Source organism: Leuciscus leuciscus (genome assembly GCF_965113295.1).
Source record: "Leuciscus leuciscus genome assembly, chromosome: 2".
NCBI lineage: Eukaryota > Metazoa > Chordata > Actinopteri > Cypriniformes > Leuciscidae > Leuciscus > Leuciscus leuciscus.
The window spans coordinates 19,039,095-19,059,029 of NC_138726.1; the positions used below are offsets into that span (position 1 = coordinate 19,039,095).

At 42.2% G+C, this 19,935-nt stretch overlaps 1 protein-coding gene across 2 annotated transcripts in view; it reads right to left on the bottom strand.

Moving 5' to 3' along the window:
- Positions 1-19,935, bottom strand: part of col25a1 (collagen type XXV alpha 1 chain) — a 719,149-nt gene that overhangs the window by 107,366 nt on the left and 591,848 nt on the right. For both annotated transcript variants that reach the window (XM_082152225.1, XM_082152224.1), the window contains 3 exons: positions 12,354-12,398; positions 9,960-9,986; positions 2,780-2,824 (listed from right to left, as the gene is read on the bottom strand). In XM_082152225.1, coding sequence (XP_082008351.1) covers positions 2,780-2,824; positions 9,960-9,986; positions 12,354-12,398 — 117 coding nt within the window. The remainder of the gene's footprint in view (positions 1-2,779; positions 2,825-9,959; positions 9,987-12,353; positions 12,399-19,935) is intronic.

Below are 19,935 nucleotides of genomic sequence, written 5' to 3' on the forward strand. Positions count from 1 at the left end.
TTATAAGAATTGATAACTTTATCGAGAAGTTGAAAAGTTAATCTTACGGCCGTTTTGCTGGACAAACAACTGTTTGATAATTATGTTAATTTCCATTTAGGGTTATCTCACATAAATCGATCTGAAATAAGACTATTGATATATGAATGAGGAATTATAATTCGTTGTAATTGATTATTCATATATACAATCGGATCTGTTTTCAACTTCGATAATTTAATGTAACTGTAATATGCAATATATTAATCATATTCATGATTAATTATTAAAATTCCCTATAGATCATTTGAGCTATTGTTAATGTACTACCCAGTGCGGTTACACCGCTATAGATTAGAGCATAACCGAGAGTGTGCAGACAGTGCAGAAAGGACTGAAACATTACACATCAGTGCTCTTAGTCAGTGGTGAATCATACATGGGTTGTCTTGGTCTGATTAATGTTAACAAAGTCCTTTTCAAAGAAAGTCTGTTCACTCAGCGGCCATATTTGGAATGGCTTCGGGTAGCTACTTCAGGCATCCAAGACCTATCTACTTCAGTGGGGAAATCCTGAATTCTCAAAAACTGCTTGCTATAGTCACATTTAAATGAACTTTTATATCCTTTTTTATGTTCAAATAGCATTTTAAAAAAGCTTATATTTCACGCTGGGCCAGCCAAAGCGCATGTGCATTCCTAAGCACAAGTCTCAGGATACTGACAGTGGCACCCAGAGCTTCTAATGACAGCTGTCGTGACGCGATGACTTTACCAAATTGCAACTGACTCCTTTATTTAGAAGGTGGGACTTATACTGCCATGCTTTGAATATCTAAAGTCTAAGATGGTTGCACATATGGACAAGAAGCACTGAAGAAGGTGGATGACACTACTACGATGAGACTTTTGGCGCTTTTCCATTACCAGTACCAGCTCAACTCGACTCGACTCGACTCGCCTCGGCTCGCTTTTCGCTCCGTTTTCCATTGCAGATAGTACCTCCACAATAGTACCTGGTCGTCATAGCGACGCCGCAGGAAACTGCCGTGACTTAATCTTCTACGCGACACACACCCGCTACCCACACACACAGGACAATGGAGGAAATCGAGTGTATGCTGTTTTTGGATGTTTTTGTTTTTGCTGTTTTTTATTCAGGATACTCCGTCTGGCGCGTGCAATGATAAACAATGAATAGTGACGATTCTCTCTGACCAATCAGCAGTCTGCCGTGTTTTCACGTCACATTTTAGTATCGCCCTAGCTCGCTCAGAACCTCGCCGGAGGTGATACGAAAAAAAGTACCTGGAAGCAGGTACAGGTACAACTTTTACACAGTGGAAAACCAAACAAAGGCGAGACGAGGCGAGTCGAGGCGAGCCGGTACTGTGTAGTGGAAAAGCGCCATAATTGTGATAATATTTGCTGTACAAATGTTGCAGTATGTTTGAAATATATCACTAGCTAAACCTGATTTGAGTCAGACCATGTGCCTGTTAATTTCCCATTATTGCGGTAATATTAGAGTGGTAATATTTCCTCCACGCCTTTCTGAAGATTCCGCTCAATCAACCCAGAATGCCCTTTGTGATTTGCTGGTTCATGAATCTGTGAAATATGTTTAAAGTTATGGAGTTCAAATATTGTTTTAATTACGCATAACACATAAATGCACAGTAATCATCAAAGTAAAGAATGAATAAGGAGAAGAAATTGAAAGGAAGTGTGGAAAAACTGAGTTAGCAAAGATTAATCTTGTGATGTACTCACAGCAAAGTCTTCTTTGCTTAGGGGTGGAACTTAAAAGAGGTTTGAAATACCTTTGCAGCGGTATACTGTTAGTGAGCATCCCGACACCCTCACGCTGCTGAGAGCGGTGTTTAGATAAATATGTAAATATGTGCTGCATCCTTTCCTCTCAATAACTAAAACACTCAACAAAAATGACAGGGGTGAAAAAAACGCAGTAAAGAAAGCATCTGATCATAGCGACGTGGATATATTTGTACAAACTCTGCAATTCAGCACTCCAATTAAGTCACGTCACGTTTATTTATGCTACTTTATACAATATATTGCTTTAAAGCCACAAATTTCATAACTGTTATCTATAGTCTACTCTAATTAAGACATTTATTGAAGAAATTCATTAAAAACAGAAAGACATATAGCACAGAGAAATTCCATGTCAGAGCGGGATTTAAACGAACTTCGTTTTACCAGTGAGTGTGAGCAGTACATGAATGGAGCATTTGCTTGGGTCGTGAGTGATTGAGCAGACCGCACTGGCATAGAGCGGAATATTGAGTGGAGCATCACACCGCTCCACTTCACTTACATGCTCTGATGTCTGCTGTTATAAAAAGTTTAAGGCTTTAACTTCCTGAATCATATTTTACACCTTTGGCAAAATAGGTCTATTACAGCTATGTAGAAAGATCAAAGACTTTCCCAAGAAACAACATTTTATCATATGTCCTATTTTCTGTGTCCAAACTGTTGAAATAAATGGAATATAATTCCATAAAGTCACATTACTACCACCCTAGAGTTATAGGTGTATTAGCCTCAAAACATGTGTATTAATGCGTTTAATACTTTTAGAATAAAAAATAAATAAAATAGAATGATGACTAGTACACTATTCAGCATAAAACAATTATTTCACAGTCTACAAGTGTAGTTATGTTGTTCTATGAGTAGCAATGTCACAATATCACAGTCCATACACCCCCAGTTAATCGTGTTTAAGCATGTTATACTATTAAATATGTATAGATATGATGTTCAGCCTGACCTTCTCTCCAGTGTCACCTTTTGGCCCCTGCTCTCCCATGTCTCCCTGTCAGAGAAAGAATATAATATTTAATATTTCAATACATTGCATAAACTGTACACAAGCAGTGTTGCCTCATTATACACTGTTGTTTCATGTTAAAACAAAACATTAGAGAAAACAAGCATAACTGGCTTTAGTTAAAATATTAATTAAAAGTGTATAAACTATTTAATGAGAGATCTATTAAAAAGCAAAGACAGTTCTAAATGTGAGTCAGTCTAAACTGTCAAGTTTTATTGTAACAAATAAAATGTCTATTTCTGCAGCTGGTCTAGTGGTGATGACCTTTCTATGTTTGATTCCAGCCATTTGAAGCTCAAAATAAATGTCTGGATGCAGTGCAGGTCTAGGGTGGGATGGAGTCCGCTTCATTATATTTGACCTGTTTGAAAATGTGTGGGTGTTTGACTCAACGAGACGAAATGGTCCAAAATTGGTCTAAATGAGCATTTTCAGAAAGAAAGGGTGGTGGAAGCCTGTGTTTAAGGGTAAGTCTGCCAACTGCTTCAAGTGTGATCCCTGGTAGGAGTGATCCAAGACATGAAGAGAAACAGATCACTATCAACATTGTCCCCGTGACACATTGTCCTCACAATTAATGGACTGTCACCGAGAATAAAGATTTTGACAAGTAACAAACTTTTTAATACTGTGCCATGTGTGTTTGGCTGCCTCTGTGAAAGTCATTTAGAAAAGGAATTCTGAAGACACATAGCCTGGAAATCCAGACCTAAATCTGAAAGATTAATGGTCTGGCATCAACTAATGAAAATCGGCCAGCTCGAGGGGCGGCACCAAGCATGCATTTGAAAATCTTACTGCACGCAATTGGATAAAACTACGACCAATCACAACAAGCCCCATACGCTTAGCTACCAGCGGAGCTAACTGGTAGATTAGACTCTTGCCATATCCGGTCGGCAAAACAGCAAAAACGCCCTTCTTGCAAAGGAACGATTCGAACGCCGTCTTCTGTTCCTCTTTAGATAAAAAGCCAAGTCTAACTAGTTCATTGTAGCGGCCAAAGCCGTTTCAAACAACTGGTGTTCATCCATAGCCATCTTGGTAGCCATCAATGTTTATTAATGACTTCGACGTCACAGCGCTGTCGTCATCTGTTTAGCTCACCTCTGGCCCGCCTATATCAGATAACCCGATGTGATTGGTGCAGCTCGGATACAAAGGCATATTTAATGAGGATCATTACTCGATGCCAGAGTAAACTCGCTGAGCAAATTCAACTTGTGCTCTCGCGAGAACTCTGGATTTCCAGGGTAGAAGACACACATGGCGGTGCATAAAATTGGAGAAAATTAATAATTGTCATGTGCTCTTACTAATTCTTTGTCTTTTTTTACTCACATTCAGCCAACATGTCAACATTCTCATAACCCCTCTAATAGTGCCCTGACTGCATTTTCCACTAGCATACTGAAACAATATCCTGACTCAGATTTCATCTTGAGATACTTCACAGACTCTTCTGATTATGAGTAAGATTTTAGGAAATGAGTGACAAATTCAACCTATGACTGTTGCCTTTTAAAAGCTATTCTCAATGCTGCGCTTGATTTAAGCACTATGGGAAAACGTCTTCGTTTGACCGGTTGTGAACATGTGTGGCAAACACGCCAAAGAATTTGGCTTAAATAACCTCTGATGATGGCGTCATCGGAATGCGCACGTCAGAGGCTATAAATAGACGAGTGACAGGTGTGGTCATCAGGTTCTTTTGTCTTCAGAACCGCATTGTGTACCTTGTGTGCTGGAACACTTTCCACTCAAACTATACCTTTTTAGTTAGTTTTGTCAGGCAGGAATAAAGTCTTTCTCATTCTCTTTCTCTACAACGAAAAGAAAAGAGAATCATGTCGAGAGAATGGCGAGTGCAAGCACTGTGAGTTGCTCTCCATTAAAGTGCTTTGCACTCGTCTAGTATATCGCGACTCGATCTGGCTTAGGAGTGGGAGACGGGTCCGTCCCTTTCTCTCGTTCTCTCTTCAGATCGCGTCGTCCTCCTGTCTGCTTCTGACAAGCTGCTTCTTCAGAGTGGCCTGAGGACATAGATTATCTTATCGATAAAGAATCTAGTGGCTCGGATCTTGCGTCTGCTAAGGCAACGCACGGATTACGGGACCGCTACATATGTATATAATGCGAGGGAACTGAGCAGACGGAAGATTCCCTTTTTCTCTCTTGTTCCTATGAAGGCGTGCAAAACGAATTGTGTGTGTTTGCAAGCAATGATTTTATGATTCTTTGTTGAAACTGCTCTAATATTAAAATGACTATATTCAGCCTTTCATCCAGACTGTTTTTACTTGTCAGATTGATATATGGCTGCATTTAGTTCTAAGAAATTATTAATACTCATCTGATTTGAGAAGTTAGATGCTTGTATTAACATCTTGTCTGACTGTAATTTGGCTACATTTAATTCTGAGGAATTAAATGGCAAAATAGACTTTGAGAACGCCACCTTTGAGTGCTCCTCCCACAATGATAAAGTGCATGAGGAGTTACTCGAGGTGGTCACTCATGCACTGGCCAGATTACAGCCAGACTGGCTACAGGAGAAAGAGCAAGCGCTCGAAGTTAGAGCAGATTTCTGTCCGGTGGCCAGGGGGACGGGCATCAGCGGTGGTCTCTCCCCTTCTTCATGTGTCTTTTTGCCCTCGACGTCAACTTATTCAGCTATCGTGGGTGCAAAGGCAGGTGGTTATACGATGATGCCCCTGTTGGAAGAGATGCTCGTGGGCTATCTCTCTTATGGAGATAGTGGAACTTATCGTCACTTACAAAGTGTTGAACCAAGCCGTGTTGAACAACATTCACGTTGGTAAGGAAAGCGTTTCAGTCAGCAGGTCATCCTGATGCTGCTCTGCACACAATGGCAGGCGTACCAGGCTGAACTGCTGGAGAAGAAAAAAAGGAACGCCCCGGGACGCTACACGTAAAAATATATTAAGTAGCTCCTTCCCAGCACACTCATGACAGCGCTATTCCATCCCCATCACCGTTGGTGTTTTAGGGGCAGTGGTTTCCAGCAAAATGTTAAATATTCAGTTGCTTCCTGCCTTTCCCCAGGACACGGGATATTTAACATTCCCCCATCAAGATGTTGCGTCACAAGACAATGCATCAAAATAAGACCCTTTTGGAGAAGTTGGCAGAGTGGAAACTACTGCCAAACATATCTCCTTGGGCTCTCAGAACCATACAAAAGGGCTACAGAATACAGTTTGCACGCCGTCCTCCGTGTTTCAATGGCGTGGTCTCCACTACCGTGAAACCGGAACAGGCACACTTGCTGATACAAGAACTGCAAACTATGCAGGACAAAGGGGCCATAGGACATGTCCCCCTCCCAGACAGACAGTCAGGTTATTACATCTGCTATTTTCTGGTTCCCAAAAAAGATGGGGGGCTGCCTCCAATTCTAGACCTTCGCAATCTGAAGCATTTTCTTAGAACATTCAAGTTCAAAATGTTGACAGTCAAATGATTGTGTCTCAAATTCAACACAAAAAGGCCAAGGGGTCTGGAGAGGCTGTTGTCTCGATTGGCACATCAATTGCCTTGAATTGATGGCTGTATTTCTGACCCTGAAGTACTTCCTCCACCAGTTAAGAGGCTACCATGTCCTGGTGTGTGTGGACAACACTGCGGTAGTCACTTATATAAATCGCCAGGGCAGACTGCGTTCGCACAGTTTGAACAAACTAGCGCAGCAGGTTCTGCTTTGGGCTCAGGACAAGATCCTTTCCCTCAGGGCGATTCACATTCCCGGAAGAATGAATGTGGGAGCAGATTTATTGTTGAGACGGGAGTTCACACAAGGGGATTTTGCGATTTTACGGTTGACCTCTTTGCTGCACAAGAAACAGCGCAATGTCCCCTTTACTTCTCGCTGACTCCTCTAGCCCCCCTGGGTCTGGACGCCATGGCCCATGCATGTATCCACCGATCACTCTGCTCCCAGGAATCCTGGCGAAGGTCTGTCAACAAGGGTCATGCCTCTTGCTGATAGTGTCGACCAGAGTCTGGTTCCCAGAGATAGTGTCTTGCCTCGACGGCTCGCCCTGGGCGATACCGAACAGGAGAGATCTCCTTTCTCAGGTGCAGGGGACAATATTCCATCCCGGGCCCGAGCTACAAAATCTTCATGTTTGGACTTGAGTGGGATCGGCTAAGAAATGCTCGACTTCCAGCGGATGTATTAGAGACCATTCTGAGTGCTAGGGCTCTCTCCACCAGAAGAATGTACGCCCTTTAGTGGGGCGTCTTTGAAAGGTGGTGCACTATACATCGTGCAGACCCAGTCCCCTGCCAGATTGTTTCAATGCAGGAGTTTCTGCAGGAAAAGCTGTCAGCAGGTACCTCCTTCTACTCTCAGAGTATTTGTGGCCGGCATTTCAGCTTGCCACCCTCTGATTGATGGGGTTTCAGTGGGGAAACACCTTCTGATCGCCCTCTTCATTCGTGGAGCTAGGCGACTGAGGCCTCCCTTCAGAGTCAAAGTTCCCTCATGGGACTTAGCCGGGGTCCTTGAGGGGCTAGTCAACAACCCATTTGAACTACTAGAGTCAGCGCTGGTAATGCTTCTGACGCAGGATCAGGAGAGACTTCACTTTCTGTGACCCGGTCGTGCTCTTCAGATTTACGTCCACCTAGTGTTGTTTTTGGCGGCCTGTTTTAATTTTAGTTTTAGTCTAGTCTTTGTGTCAAGCTGTCGTTTTAGTTTTTATTAGTTTTAGTCACGTTCATACTCTTTTTAGTCTAGTCAAGTTTTAGTCGACGAAAACTGATGACATTTTTGTCTAGTTTTAGTCAACGAAAACTGATGACATTTTAGTCTAGTTTTAGTCAATGAAAATTGTATTTTAGTGTATTTTTAGTAATGCAATTCTATTTAACCCAGTCAATATAGAATTTCAAACAAGGTTATCTTATTATATTTAGTATATTTTAGGGCTGTGACGGTGGCAGTTTTTTTTACCACCGCAGTAATGGACCAACTACCGGTGGTGGTTGGGGGGTTATTTAAAAAAAAAATACGCGTGATATTAGCCTACCACTCTGCGCTTTGAGAGGGATGTGGGACACGAGCAGAGAGACCATCGATCTCTTTATGATATCTTCGTGTTTTCTACTTGATGTAAATTGGTCTGAAGAGCGAATTTTATCCTCCACAAGGGCGAAATATTTAGGCTATGTTTGAGATTGCGCTGCCAGAGAAAGTGAAACTAAAAATCACCCGCGCGTGTGAAACGCGCTTTATAACTAAACTTGACGCGCCTTACCATGTCTAATATAACAAGCACAAACTGTGTTAAAAAGAATTTGACATGCAAGTACAAATGTATAGGCTATCTGTCCTACAGCGTTTTTCTACTTTACCACAGTAAAGAATACGAATATAATAGGCCTAATTAAAAGCGAACCAATGAAGAAACGTTTATAATCCCTTTCGAAAATGGGTGAGACGTGAGTGAAGATTTGGGAAAAGAAACAAGAGATTCCATGCAGGGATGAGTCACAAATTTTAGATATTCGATTAGTTTATTTAATTATAGAATATCGAATAGGTTGTGCGATTATTCTCTAAAATAAAATCTCCATGTTCTGGTGCTGATGCGGTGACGCGTTCATGTAACCGGAGGATGACGCTGCCAATAACATACAGCTGTCACAAAGAACCAGCAAAAGTAATGATTATGAATGTGTCAAATATATCAATGAGACATTTTAATAGAATAACTATACTGGAGTTATATTGTTAAATTCGCTGATAATCGGGTGACCAGATCGCAAACCAGAATTTAAAGCCGACAAAGCTATTGGGTTCACGCACAACTCTCTCATTCGTCGTGACGTTATAACATTTCGTCTCGTCTCGTTTTGGTCAACGAAAATGAAGAAAAATTTTAGCATAGTTTTTATTTTGTAAACCACATTTAGTCTCGTTCTTATTCGTCAACGATATTGCATTATACATGTATTTTAGTCATCGTCACATGACCAGCATTTACGTCTCTTCTCGTTTTCGTCAGGTGATAACGGTTCGTTGACGACAATATTTCGTCATAATTTTCGTTGACGAAAGCAACACTACGTCCACCGCACTAGCCAGTGGCATAAATCAGAGCAGATGTTCATTTGGTATGGGGGCCGTGACCGGGGGGCGGCTGCCACAAAGAAGACTATGTCACATTGGATAAGGGATCGGCCTTGCTTTTAAGGTGCGTGGTCAAACTTCGCCTCTAGGCGTTAGGGCTTATTCTACCAGGGGGTTTGCATCCTCCAGGGCTTTAGCAAGAGGAAGTTGTGATGTGGCAGACTGGTCCTCTCTGCACACATTTATTCTATTTTATAGTTTGGATGTTCATGTTACTCCGTGTTACATCATATGTCCTTAGATGTCGACTTCCCAAGCTCATGTCTGAGGCCCTTCTCGTGTTTGTGCATACACACTACACAAACTTGAGGGGTCCAGACACTTTCAGTGTGGTGGCATTGGTATTCTCGTTCCCATATCGCTTAAATCAATCGCAGCATTGAGAGTAGCTTTTGAAAGGGAACGTCTCGGGTTACTTGACTGTAACCCTGTTCCCTGAAAAAGTGAGAACGAGATGCTGCGCTTCATTGCAGCACTGAGGCCGTGTTTAGGACGTTCTTCAGACAAAATGATTGTTGAGTGCATCTGCCACGTCTATTTATAGCCTCTGACATGCGCATTCCGATGAGGTCATAATCAGAGGTTATTTAAGCCAAATTCTTTGGCGTGTTTGCCACATGTGTTCACAACTGGTCAAACTAAGACGTTTTCCTATAGCGCTTAAATCAAGTGCAGCATCTCGTTCCCACTTTTTCAGGGAACAGGGTTACAATCAAGTAACCCGAAACATTTTCAAAGTTTTACTCTTCCATTCCTTAATCACTGATTTTAATACTGAGGGCTTTGGGTATAATATTACTTTTATGTTGCTCTATAAAAAAAAAATAAAAAAAATTTAAAAAAAATGTATGTGTATTTCCATATATTGAAGCAACAGAATTATGCTGATCCCCACAAATCAAAAACATGCATACAAAACACCTCTGACATATTATCAGTTTGAGTAAAAACATGTTTTACCTTCTCACCCTGTTCACCTCTGTCACCCTGATGGAAAATAAATTAAGCAGCGTTAAATATATAAAGGCTAGAAACTCAAGGACTAGGGTGTACCAAATAGTTCAGCTTGATCAGATTACATCTGGGGTTAAATTCATTTTCATTTAAGATATGAGACTCATGTTACAGATGCCCTGTACTTTACTGTACATGCCATCTTACTTACATCTTACTGTACATGACCTGTGGAGTAATGAACATGGAATTTATCCATTTAAAATAAACATTACTTACTCCCAGAACAGCTTTAGGCCTAAGACATACACTGAAAACACAACAGATCATCTAAGGACATGGGCATATAACTTTTTATAGATCAAATAACATATGATGATACACTTTATAATATTAAATGATATGGCCATGATATTTGATATTTAACTTCTAATAATGAGATAATCTACTGATTATTCTTTTTTTTAAATAAAAATGTAGCCATTGTCTCAATGGAACTTGTAATTAGTATAGATATTCTATAATCAATCTTGTGATCTGATGAAATCTTGCACAACATTTGCCACAAACCTACGCCAGGGATTCCATCTAATCCTGGCGTACCCATATCTCCCTACAAATAACAGAACACACAGTGACCTATTCAGCCCATCTCTCTAAAAAGAGTCATGCGACTTCTTAAACAAGGATACCCACCCCCCACCCCCCACCAACACCCCTCGATTACTTTTTAAAATAAAGACATTTACTGATTTACCTGTCTCCATGATGAACTAGATTGCATTTAAAGGAGCCTTGGACTGTTTTATAACTGCAGTGCATCTGAGATCTATTACATGAGACCTGGCATCCAACATTTAGAACTTCAGCTTCAAAAGTGAGTATTGCTTCCACCGGAAAACAGTCCAACTCTGTTTCCAATTAATGCATACCCTTCAGTTTTAATGGATTTCTAAATGCTTGAGAAGATTACAAGGCTGGTATGCATCAGCTTCCCTCATTCCCCTATATGAGCAACATGGAAATATTTTTACAACACAACCTTTTTCTTATTATGCTGTATTTGAAAATGAAAGAAGGTTTGGCCTCACAGCTAGCATTCTTGGTCAAATTTCAAAACATGCACTCCTTAAGTTCAGACTTGAATTTGAACTTGAACTTGAAAATTCAGGAACACAAAGCCAAATGTACCATTTCCATGAAGTATTACACTAGTATTATCATTATTATAGTGAAACGTTGAGCCAGATTATGAATCTATTCACTGCATAGTCATGAGTCATTTCTTTGGTCTAGTGTAATACTTCACGGAAATGGTACATTTGGCTTTGTGTTCCTGAATTTTGACAATATTATTTCCCCAGCCAACTAAGTATGGGTTATTCCCAAAAAAAAAAAAAATAGGAAATTTATAGTGTATTCAAAGCAATACGTTTTTGATTGAAATGTAAAACAAATGAAGATATATTGGGCCCTATTTTAACGATCTGAAACGCAAGTATCAAGCGCAAAGCGCAAGTAACTTTGTGGGCGGATCTCCGGCGCTGTTGCTATTTTCCCGGCGGGATAAATGCCTCTTGCACCCGGCGCAAATCTAAAAGGGGTTGGTCTGAAGTAGCTTCATTATTCATAGGTGTGGTTTGGGCGTAACGTGAAATAAATCAATCAGAGCGACATCTCACATTCCCTTTAAGAGCAGGCGCGCTTGTTCTAAAGCGGATTCCTATTATAACGGCGGATTTGCCAGGCGTGCGCCAGCAGCGGTTCACAGCCGAGGAGACCGACGTTCTCGTCAGGGACATTGGGGATGGAGAAACCCACCCAAATTAACTTCGGTTAAACAGGCGTATGATAATTTGGATCTATCTATCTATCTATCTATCTATCTATCTATCTATCTATCTATCTATCTATCTATCTATCTATCTATCTATCTATCTATCTATCTATCTATCTATCTATCTATCTATCTATCTATCTATCTATCTATCTATCGTAATAATGTATGATTTGCAAAAATGAGAACTGCTGCTTCTGTGTAGATGAGAGAATCAAAGTGCGCGTTGTGCACACGCTACATTGATTATGGCCAAGCATGCGCCCTTAAAATAGCATATGAATAACATGCGCAACGCGCCACTGACTTTAAACGATTTTTTCCTGGTTAGTGACGCAATTGTTTTCTAAACCTGCAAAATAGCATGAAGGAACGTTTGCGCCGGAACACGCCTCCTCTTTGCGCTGAACCGCCCCCGGGAGCGCAAGTGTATTTCTTAGTTAACCGACGTGCTTCTGTGGAGGGAAAAGTCCGCTTTGCGCGGGTGCAAAATAGGAATGATACATGCGTCAGTGTACAAAGTCAATTGCGCTGGGTGCAAGATAGGGCCCCTGTTATCTTACCTTTATTCCATCGATACCTGGAAAACCAGGTGGCCCATTGGAACCCTACAAGTGAAAATTACAAATTGTCTTTAGATATGTGACCCGTGTTTGCAAATTTTGTAATCAGACAATAAATTACTGAGCTGCCCGTCTAAAGCCAGTAGAATCAGCTAAATTAAATTTTGAGAAAAATCGACTTAAAGTTTTCTGAAGGTTCCAAAACAAAATCACTAGCAACCATATCTTAAAATCCCTGGTAATAACACCAAATTTGGAACACCAAGTCAAAACCACCTATCTATAGGCAACATATTCAATTTAGTTTTCCATTATACCACAATTGTTTGATTAACATTAATGAAATAGACAGCCTTAAGCAGTGGCGGTTCTAGACCACAGTAACTGGGGGGGCCAGGCAGGGGCCACTTGTGCTTTTAGGGGGCACACCTTTAACATTCATCTTAACCTATTTTCAGTATTATTTCAAGTCATTTTTCACCATGAAAATCTCTAGAAAAAGCTAATAAATTATATTAGCTAAGCTAATAAAACAATTTCAATTCAAATTAATGTTTCATTATGTTTAATTGTAGTGTGATATAATGATCAATAATAACACATTTTTAGCATCTAAGCACATCTAGGCACTTTTTTACACCTGGGGTGGGCAATATGGCAATAATATCATATCACACTTTTTTTTTTTTTTTCAGGAAAATCACGATTTTATCACGATTCTTTTTTCATGTTGGTTTTACTATTTTGCAAGTGACTGAGCATTACAGCCAAACTAATTTCCCTATTTTAAAAACAAAGCCTTATAGGTAGCAAAATATAAAATAAAAAAGAATGGCAGACATTTAGGCCAAAGGCGAAGATAAAAATCTTTGTCATTATTTTCTTTGTTATTAAAAATTAAGAACAGAGATACATATTACACATACACAACTTAATATAGGCCTACAAATGAAATAAACTGCTTTATTTTTTCAGCTATAGGTGTATTTAACAGTATGAGAAAGTAATTAAATGAACAAATATGAAAATAAAACACAACAGACTTAGTTCTCAGTCAAGAGCAGTGAATGATTTCCTCTGTGTGTTTTGTTGTTTTATTAACATTAAAGGGATAGTTCTCCCCCCAAAAAGTCATATTTACTCTCTTAAGTTGTTTTAAACCTGAATAAGTGTCTTTCTTCTGTTGAAAATAAACGTTATTTGAAAGAATGTGAGTAACCACAACAGTTGATGTACCCCTGTGACTTACATAGTATTTTTTTTTCCTACTATGTATGGAAGTCAATGGGGACCAGCAACTGTTTGGTTTTGGGTGAACTATCTCTTTAAGGACAAGCGGCAGCATGTTTATTATTAGGGCTACTGTCTCTTTAAGAACTGCACGCGACGCGTCTAATATACACGCATATGACAAGCAGATTTTAATAAATTTTCTCTGTTTGCTTTCACTTTAGACATAACCAACTTTGATTATGTAAACAATGTCTGTATTTGACAGTATTAGCGCAATATAAGACTCAAAAGATAACTTAGTCCAGTAACAGGCTTTTAGTGCATGTGCGCGTCGAGTGTACGCGCTCAGTAAAGCGCATGTTTGAACAGCGCATCAGCAGCGAATGACATGTTTAACCGGCAAGGCTTTAAAGCACATGCAAATAATGAACTTTTGTGAACTGCAGTGTCCCGTTCCTCTGCGTTAACATTTGATGTGAATATACGCCGTGCTGCAGTGTAGCCTAGATGAAGGCGCCGCAACTGAATAAATGCGCAGTTGTTTGGTGTGATTTTACGATTCCAAATATAGGGGGGCCAGAGGGGGGGGCAAGCTTGGTGACACGGGGGCACTGCCCCCCCCCCCCCCCCCCCCCTCTAGAACCGCCACCTTAAGACCTACTGTACCACATGGACCTACAATAATGTTACACATCAGATGATAATATTTGAGGGAATACTCGCCAAGACAGATATTTTGAAACACTGTAATTCTGTGTATGTGTGTATATCGGGATTGCACGCATCTGTCAGTCAGCCAGAGTAAGATCGTTTTTCATGGACAAAGGAATGGTACTCCTCTCAGAAAACATACATAAAGATACTTTTAGATGTTAAATTTGGAGCATTGGGATCGCTAGACGAGGGCTTAATGAACACATTTTTGTGAATACCTCAAAATCTACCTTTTTCACTTGTTTTGCCTTGAAAGTATGATGTATTGCGACATCAGAGAAGAATTATACAATTACAGTCAGGGGGGTACAAAGAGTAAAGCCGATAAACAAACATAAAAATACATATACATAAACAGTGACAAACTTAAAAGTTAAAAAAAAATTGAAAATGTTTACAGATTGAAACGCACTTTGCAGCTTTCTTATTTTTCAAACCCAATATTATGTTTAGGTATTGTAAAATTTCTGCTCTTAAAATGAAAAACAAAGGCTTGTTTCCTCGAAATTTACACTTATGAATACTAAATCTTAACATTAAGCTTCCTGCAAGTGTGTGTGTGTGTGTGTGTGTGTGTGAGAATGACCGTGTCTTCCATCATCTCGCTTTCTGATTGGATATTGTTTCGTTTCACGTGATAATCTCCAGAGTGTGCGCGTGTTTGTCCTCGGAGTTCCCCCCACACATCAGGATTTCTGATCGTAAATATTAAACATGTTTAATATTTACGATTCGCGATCGGAGCAGCTCCGACGTTCTTCCGAGCAGGTTCGGACACTCTTAACACACCTCACACCAAGGGAAAATCTGATAAAATAATCTGTTAAACCATCAAGATAATCGGGACATAGCTAGGATTGTCGGAAGGGGAGAAATCGGCCCAAAATCAGCCCGATTATCTTTTGGTGTGTACCCAGCATTAGGTATCTGATTCCACAATTTGAATGCATTTTTGATTCCCACCCTAATTAGTGGAATCTGTAACGTGTTGTTTAGGAGTGTTGATGTTTCTCATCAACAGTCCATCTTGCGTGATAAATGGACCTTAACGTTTTTTATGCAATCATTTTTTAAAAAGACTAGATTTAGGCATGCTTGGAAACAGTGAATTCTCATTTTAATTTCTTTGTAAAAATCACCAAAAGATTTCCTGTGACAGACTGATCTCATGAAATGGCGTATGTATGACACGCCAATTCGATTTCCATTTTTGGCGTGCTATCAACACGCATACTCGCTTTTCAGCGTGTTTATCAACGCCGTTGACTTAACGTTACATTACTTAGTCTGTATAGATATGACCTACCCCAACTCCCTAAAAGTCCCTAAACCTACCCGTCACTGGGGTTAATCTTCCCACACCTAAACATACCCATTTTATGGACAATATTAAAATGATCAAACGTAATGGACAGATATGTAGGAAAATGGCATTTTTATGAACAATATGGCTTTAAAAGATAGTTTGAGCCACGAATCCTACCCCTAAACCTAACCATAACCATTTCTTAAAACTACCTAGGCAACAATTATAAAGAAAAACAACAGACAGACGAGTATAATCACAATAATTTATTTATAGGCTACTAACCTTACAACACAACATCGATTCACAAAATACACCAATTTTATTAGCTTGATGTAATCCAAACCTTCAGAATCCATATATTATTTGCAAGAAAGATCCAAACTCAGCCCTTTATCCAGTAATCGTCATCTTGACCGTAAACGTCAAACCCCGCGCTTGTTATGAATTCAAATAAAAAAATTGCGCCCTCAAGAAGCGACAGGTTACTATGGTTACGGCAGTAATATCAAACACTCATTGGCTCTCGTCTCGCCTGCTTCGTCACAGATTGCGTCATGCACATTCACATTTGAAATGAAGCGCGCACTGCCGCGCAGCCCTCAGAGCGAACCGAACCGAAGACGGATTAACGTTTTCATGGATTTGAATTAATAACTTAAATTCTGCTCTGTCTGTTACCTCATACAAAACCACTGCCAGAGAAGACTGCGACACATCGATCGTCACGTGAACAACTTTTGGTACCGATTTTGACATTTTCTCATTAAATAAATTATTGTGATTATACTTGTCTGTCTGTTGTTTTTCTTTATAATTGTAGCCTACGTAGTTTTAAGAAATGGTTATGATTAGATTTAGGGGTAGGATTAGCAAACGTCCGGGGATAATGGTACGTGTAAGATTCACGTCTGAGGCTGTTAAACTGTGACATCAACACGTTTTCCAAAGTGGACCAACATGATTATTTCACGTACATTTTGCTCCGTTTCGCTCGGACATTTAACGGCGTAGACATACACGCGGAAGATGACGGTTCGTTTCGGCGTGAACATACACGCGGATAGCTCAAAATGCGTATAGATAACACGCCACTTTTGACTTGAAAGTGGCGTGTATGTTTACGCAAAGTCTTGATGTCATGTTGCCTGTGAAGAGATTTGCCAAAGAAAACGTACTTGGTTACTAACGTAACCTCGGTTCTCTCTAGAAGAGGGAACGAGTACTTGCGTAAGTATCTTACGCTAGGGGAAAACCTCTTTTCCTCGAGATATTGAAGCCAGAAATTATCCTTAATTTTGCAATAATGTAAAACGCATTGCAGCAGCATGCAGACATGGGCGAGACAGCTCGCGCGCCCATTGGCTGCTCTGCGGCAACTGCACCAGCCTATCGATAGAGGCCCCTCATGACGTCAGAACCAATGAGGGCGCTTCGCGCCCATTACGTCATGTCCCGCCGAAAGCGGGTGGGGCCACTGCTATAAATACGGCCCAGAGAGGCTGGTTCGGTCAGTTTTTTCATCGCTGAAGCGAATCAGAACATGACGCATGCACGGCAAGATACGCAAGTACTTGTTCCCTCTTCTAGAGAGAACCGAGGTTACGTTAGTAACCGAGTACGTTCTCTTACGAGAGGTCTCTCGTACTTGCGTAAGTATCTTACGCTAGGGGAACACAATGTAAAACGCCGTGCATGCTTGAGACGTAACACTAAAGTCCCAAGGGCAGGTGCCCGGGGCTCATACAGTGCCTAATCACAAGGGACTCACAGAGAATCCGGGAAGAGGGGCTAGAATAGCATCATTCCTGTAATATAGAGCTCTGATAAGAGCATATTATATCAAGTGTTCCACACAGCCAGGGCGAACTCGGCCTGGACTGATAAATATGGGGGACTTACGCACTGCCCACCGAAGTATACAGACGATCAGTGATCGACGCTCTAGCAGTTTCAGCATCCTGGGCCGATAGCATCGGGCGGGCAATACTGAAAAATTTTACCGAGAGCAACCTAGCTTGCAAAGCGGGAACCTCGAGGTTATAAAACCTTATAAATGTAGACGGGGAGGCCCAGCCTGCCGCCATACAGATATCTTGCAAGGCAATCCCACTGGACCAAGCCCACGACGAGGCCATCTTGTGGAGTGCGCTTTGACACCTATCGGGCATTGCAGGCCCCTGGATGTGTAAGCTAGCGCAATAGCATCAACTATCCATCTGGATAGACTCTGTTTTGACGCAGCTAGTCCCTTAGAACGTCCGCTGAACAAAACAAAGAGCTGCTCCGTCTGTCTGAAAACAGATGAGCGAGACACATAGGCCCTTAACGCCCTGACCGGGCAAAGGAAGCCTGCGTCCCCTTCCTCTTCAGATACCGGCAGGGCCGACAGGGAGATAACCTGTGCCCTAAACGGTGTATTGAGGGATTTAGGAACATATCCGTGCTTTGGTTTGAGTATGACTCTCGAGTCATTAGGCCCAAACTCCATACACGTCGCGCTCACTGAGAGCGCTTGCAGATCCCCTATGCGCTTCACTGAAGCGAGAGCCAGAAGAAACACTGTTTTGAAAGACAAGAGTTTCAGGTCTATTGACTGTATTGGCTCGAATGGGGCACCTTTCATGGCTTCCAGAACCGTGGAAAGGTCCCAAACGGGAACTGAGGGGGGTCTGGGAGGGTTCAGCCTCTTAGCTCCTCTAAGGAAGCGAATGACCAGATCGTTCCTTCCTAATGACTGGCCGAGCGGTGGTTCAGCGAACGCTACTATGGCCGCCACATAAACTTTGAGCGTGGATGGGGTTCTGCCCTTATCCAGAAGCTCTTGTAAAAAAGAGAGGACCTCCGTCACCCCACACCGTGAGGGCGGAGTACCACTCGCTGTACACCAGCTAGTGAACACAGACCATTTTGAGGCATAGAGCCGCCTCGTAGATGGAGCTCTAGCCTGTGTGATCGTGTTTAACACTCCCGCTGGGAGGTTAACGGGTACCCGTTGATGGCCCACACGTGTAGGGACCAACGCTCCAGGCAAGGATGCAAGATCGAGCCGTTCGCCTGCGCGAGGAGATCCCTCCTCACCGGTATCGGCCACGGGGCGGTACCCGTCAGCTGCATCAGGACTGGAAACCAGGCTTGGTTTTTCCAGAATGGGGCGACGAGCAGCACTGGGCATCCGCTCTCCCTGATTCGCTCTAACACCTGGGGTAGGAGCGTGACAGGGGGAAACGCATAGAGCGGGCAGCGGGGCCAGACGTGAGCCAGCGCGTCCCTGCTCTTGGAGAAAAATTCCTGACAATGAGCGTTCTCTTGAGACGCAAATAGGTCTATTTTCGCTCTGCCAAATGTCTTCCACAGCAGTTCGACTGTCTGTGGGTGCAAAGACCATTCTCCTGCTGGAAGATTGTTTCTAGACAGTCTGTCTGGCCCCACATTCAGAAGGCCGGGCACATGCGCTGCCCTGAGCGAGCGCAGATTGTGCTGAGCCCAGATCAGGAGGCGTTCCGTCAGCCTGTGAAGGATTCTGGATCTGATACCTCCTTGGTGATTTATATAAGCCACCACTGACATGTTGTCCGAACGGACCAAGACGTGGTGTCTTTTTATCTGGGGACAAAAGCGCCTCAGCGCGTTGTCGACTGCCATCATTTCCAGGCAGTTTATATGCAGAAGCTTCTCCCGTTCCGACCACTGGCCGAATAACGGTCTGCCCTCGAGCAGCGCTCCCCATCCCGAGGTTGAGGCGTCCGTAGACACCACCTTCACACTCGAGGAAGTCCCCAGGCTTACACCTAACCGGTACCAGTCGGTCACTGTCCAAGGTTTCAGAGCTGCAACGCATTTCTGATCGACCTTGAGGCGCGCGAGACCGGAGGTCCAAGCTCTGCGTGGCGCGCGCGCTTTCAACCAGTACTGCAGCGGGCGCATGCGAAGCAGACCCAGCTGAAGCACTGAGGATGCTGAAGCCATGAGACCCAGCATCCTCTGAAACTTTTTGAGCGGGACCAAAGCGTTGTGGCGAAAAATCTCTGTCATGCGCTGAATACTTAGTCTGCGCTGCGGCGACAGCTGTGCTGTCATAGACAGCGAGTCCAAATCTGTGCCCAGAAAAGATATTTTCTGACTGGGAGACAGCGAACTCTTCGCCCAATTGACTGTGAGACCCAAATTCTCGAGGTGATCGAGTAATACGGTCCTGTGTTCTATGAGCTCCGACTGTGATCGAGCTAGAACCAGCCAATCGTCCAGATAATTCAGCACTCGTATGCCTCGCAGCCTGAGGGGTGCGAGCGCTGCATCCATGCACATCGTGAATACGCGAGGTGCCAG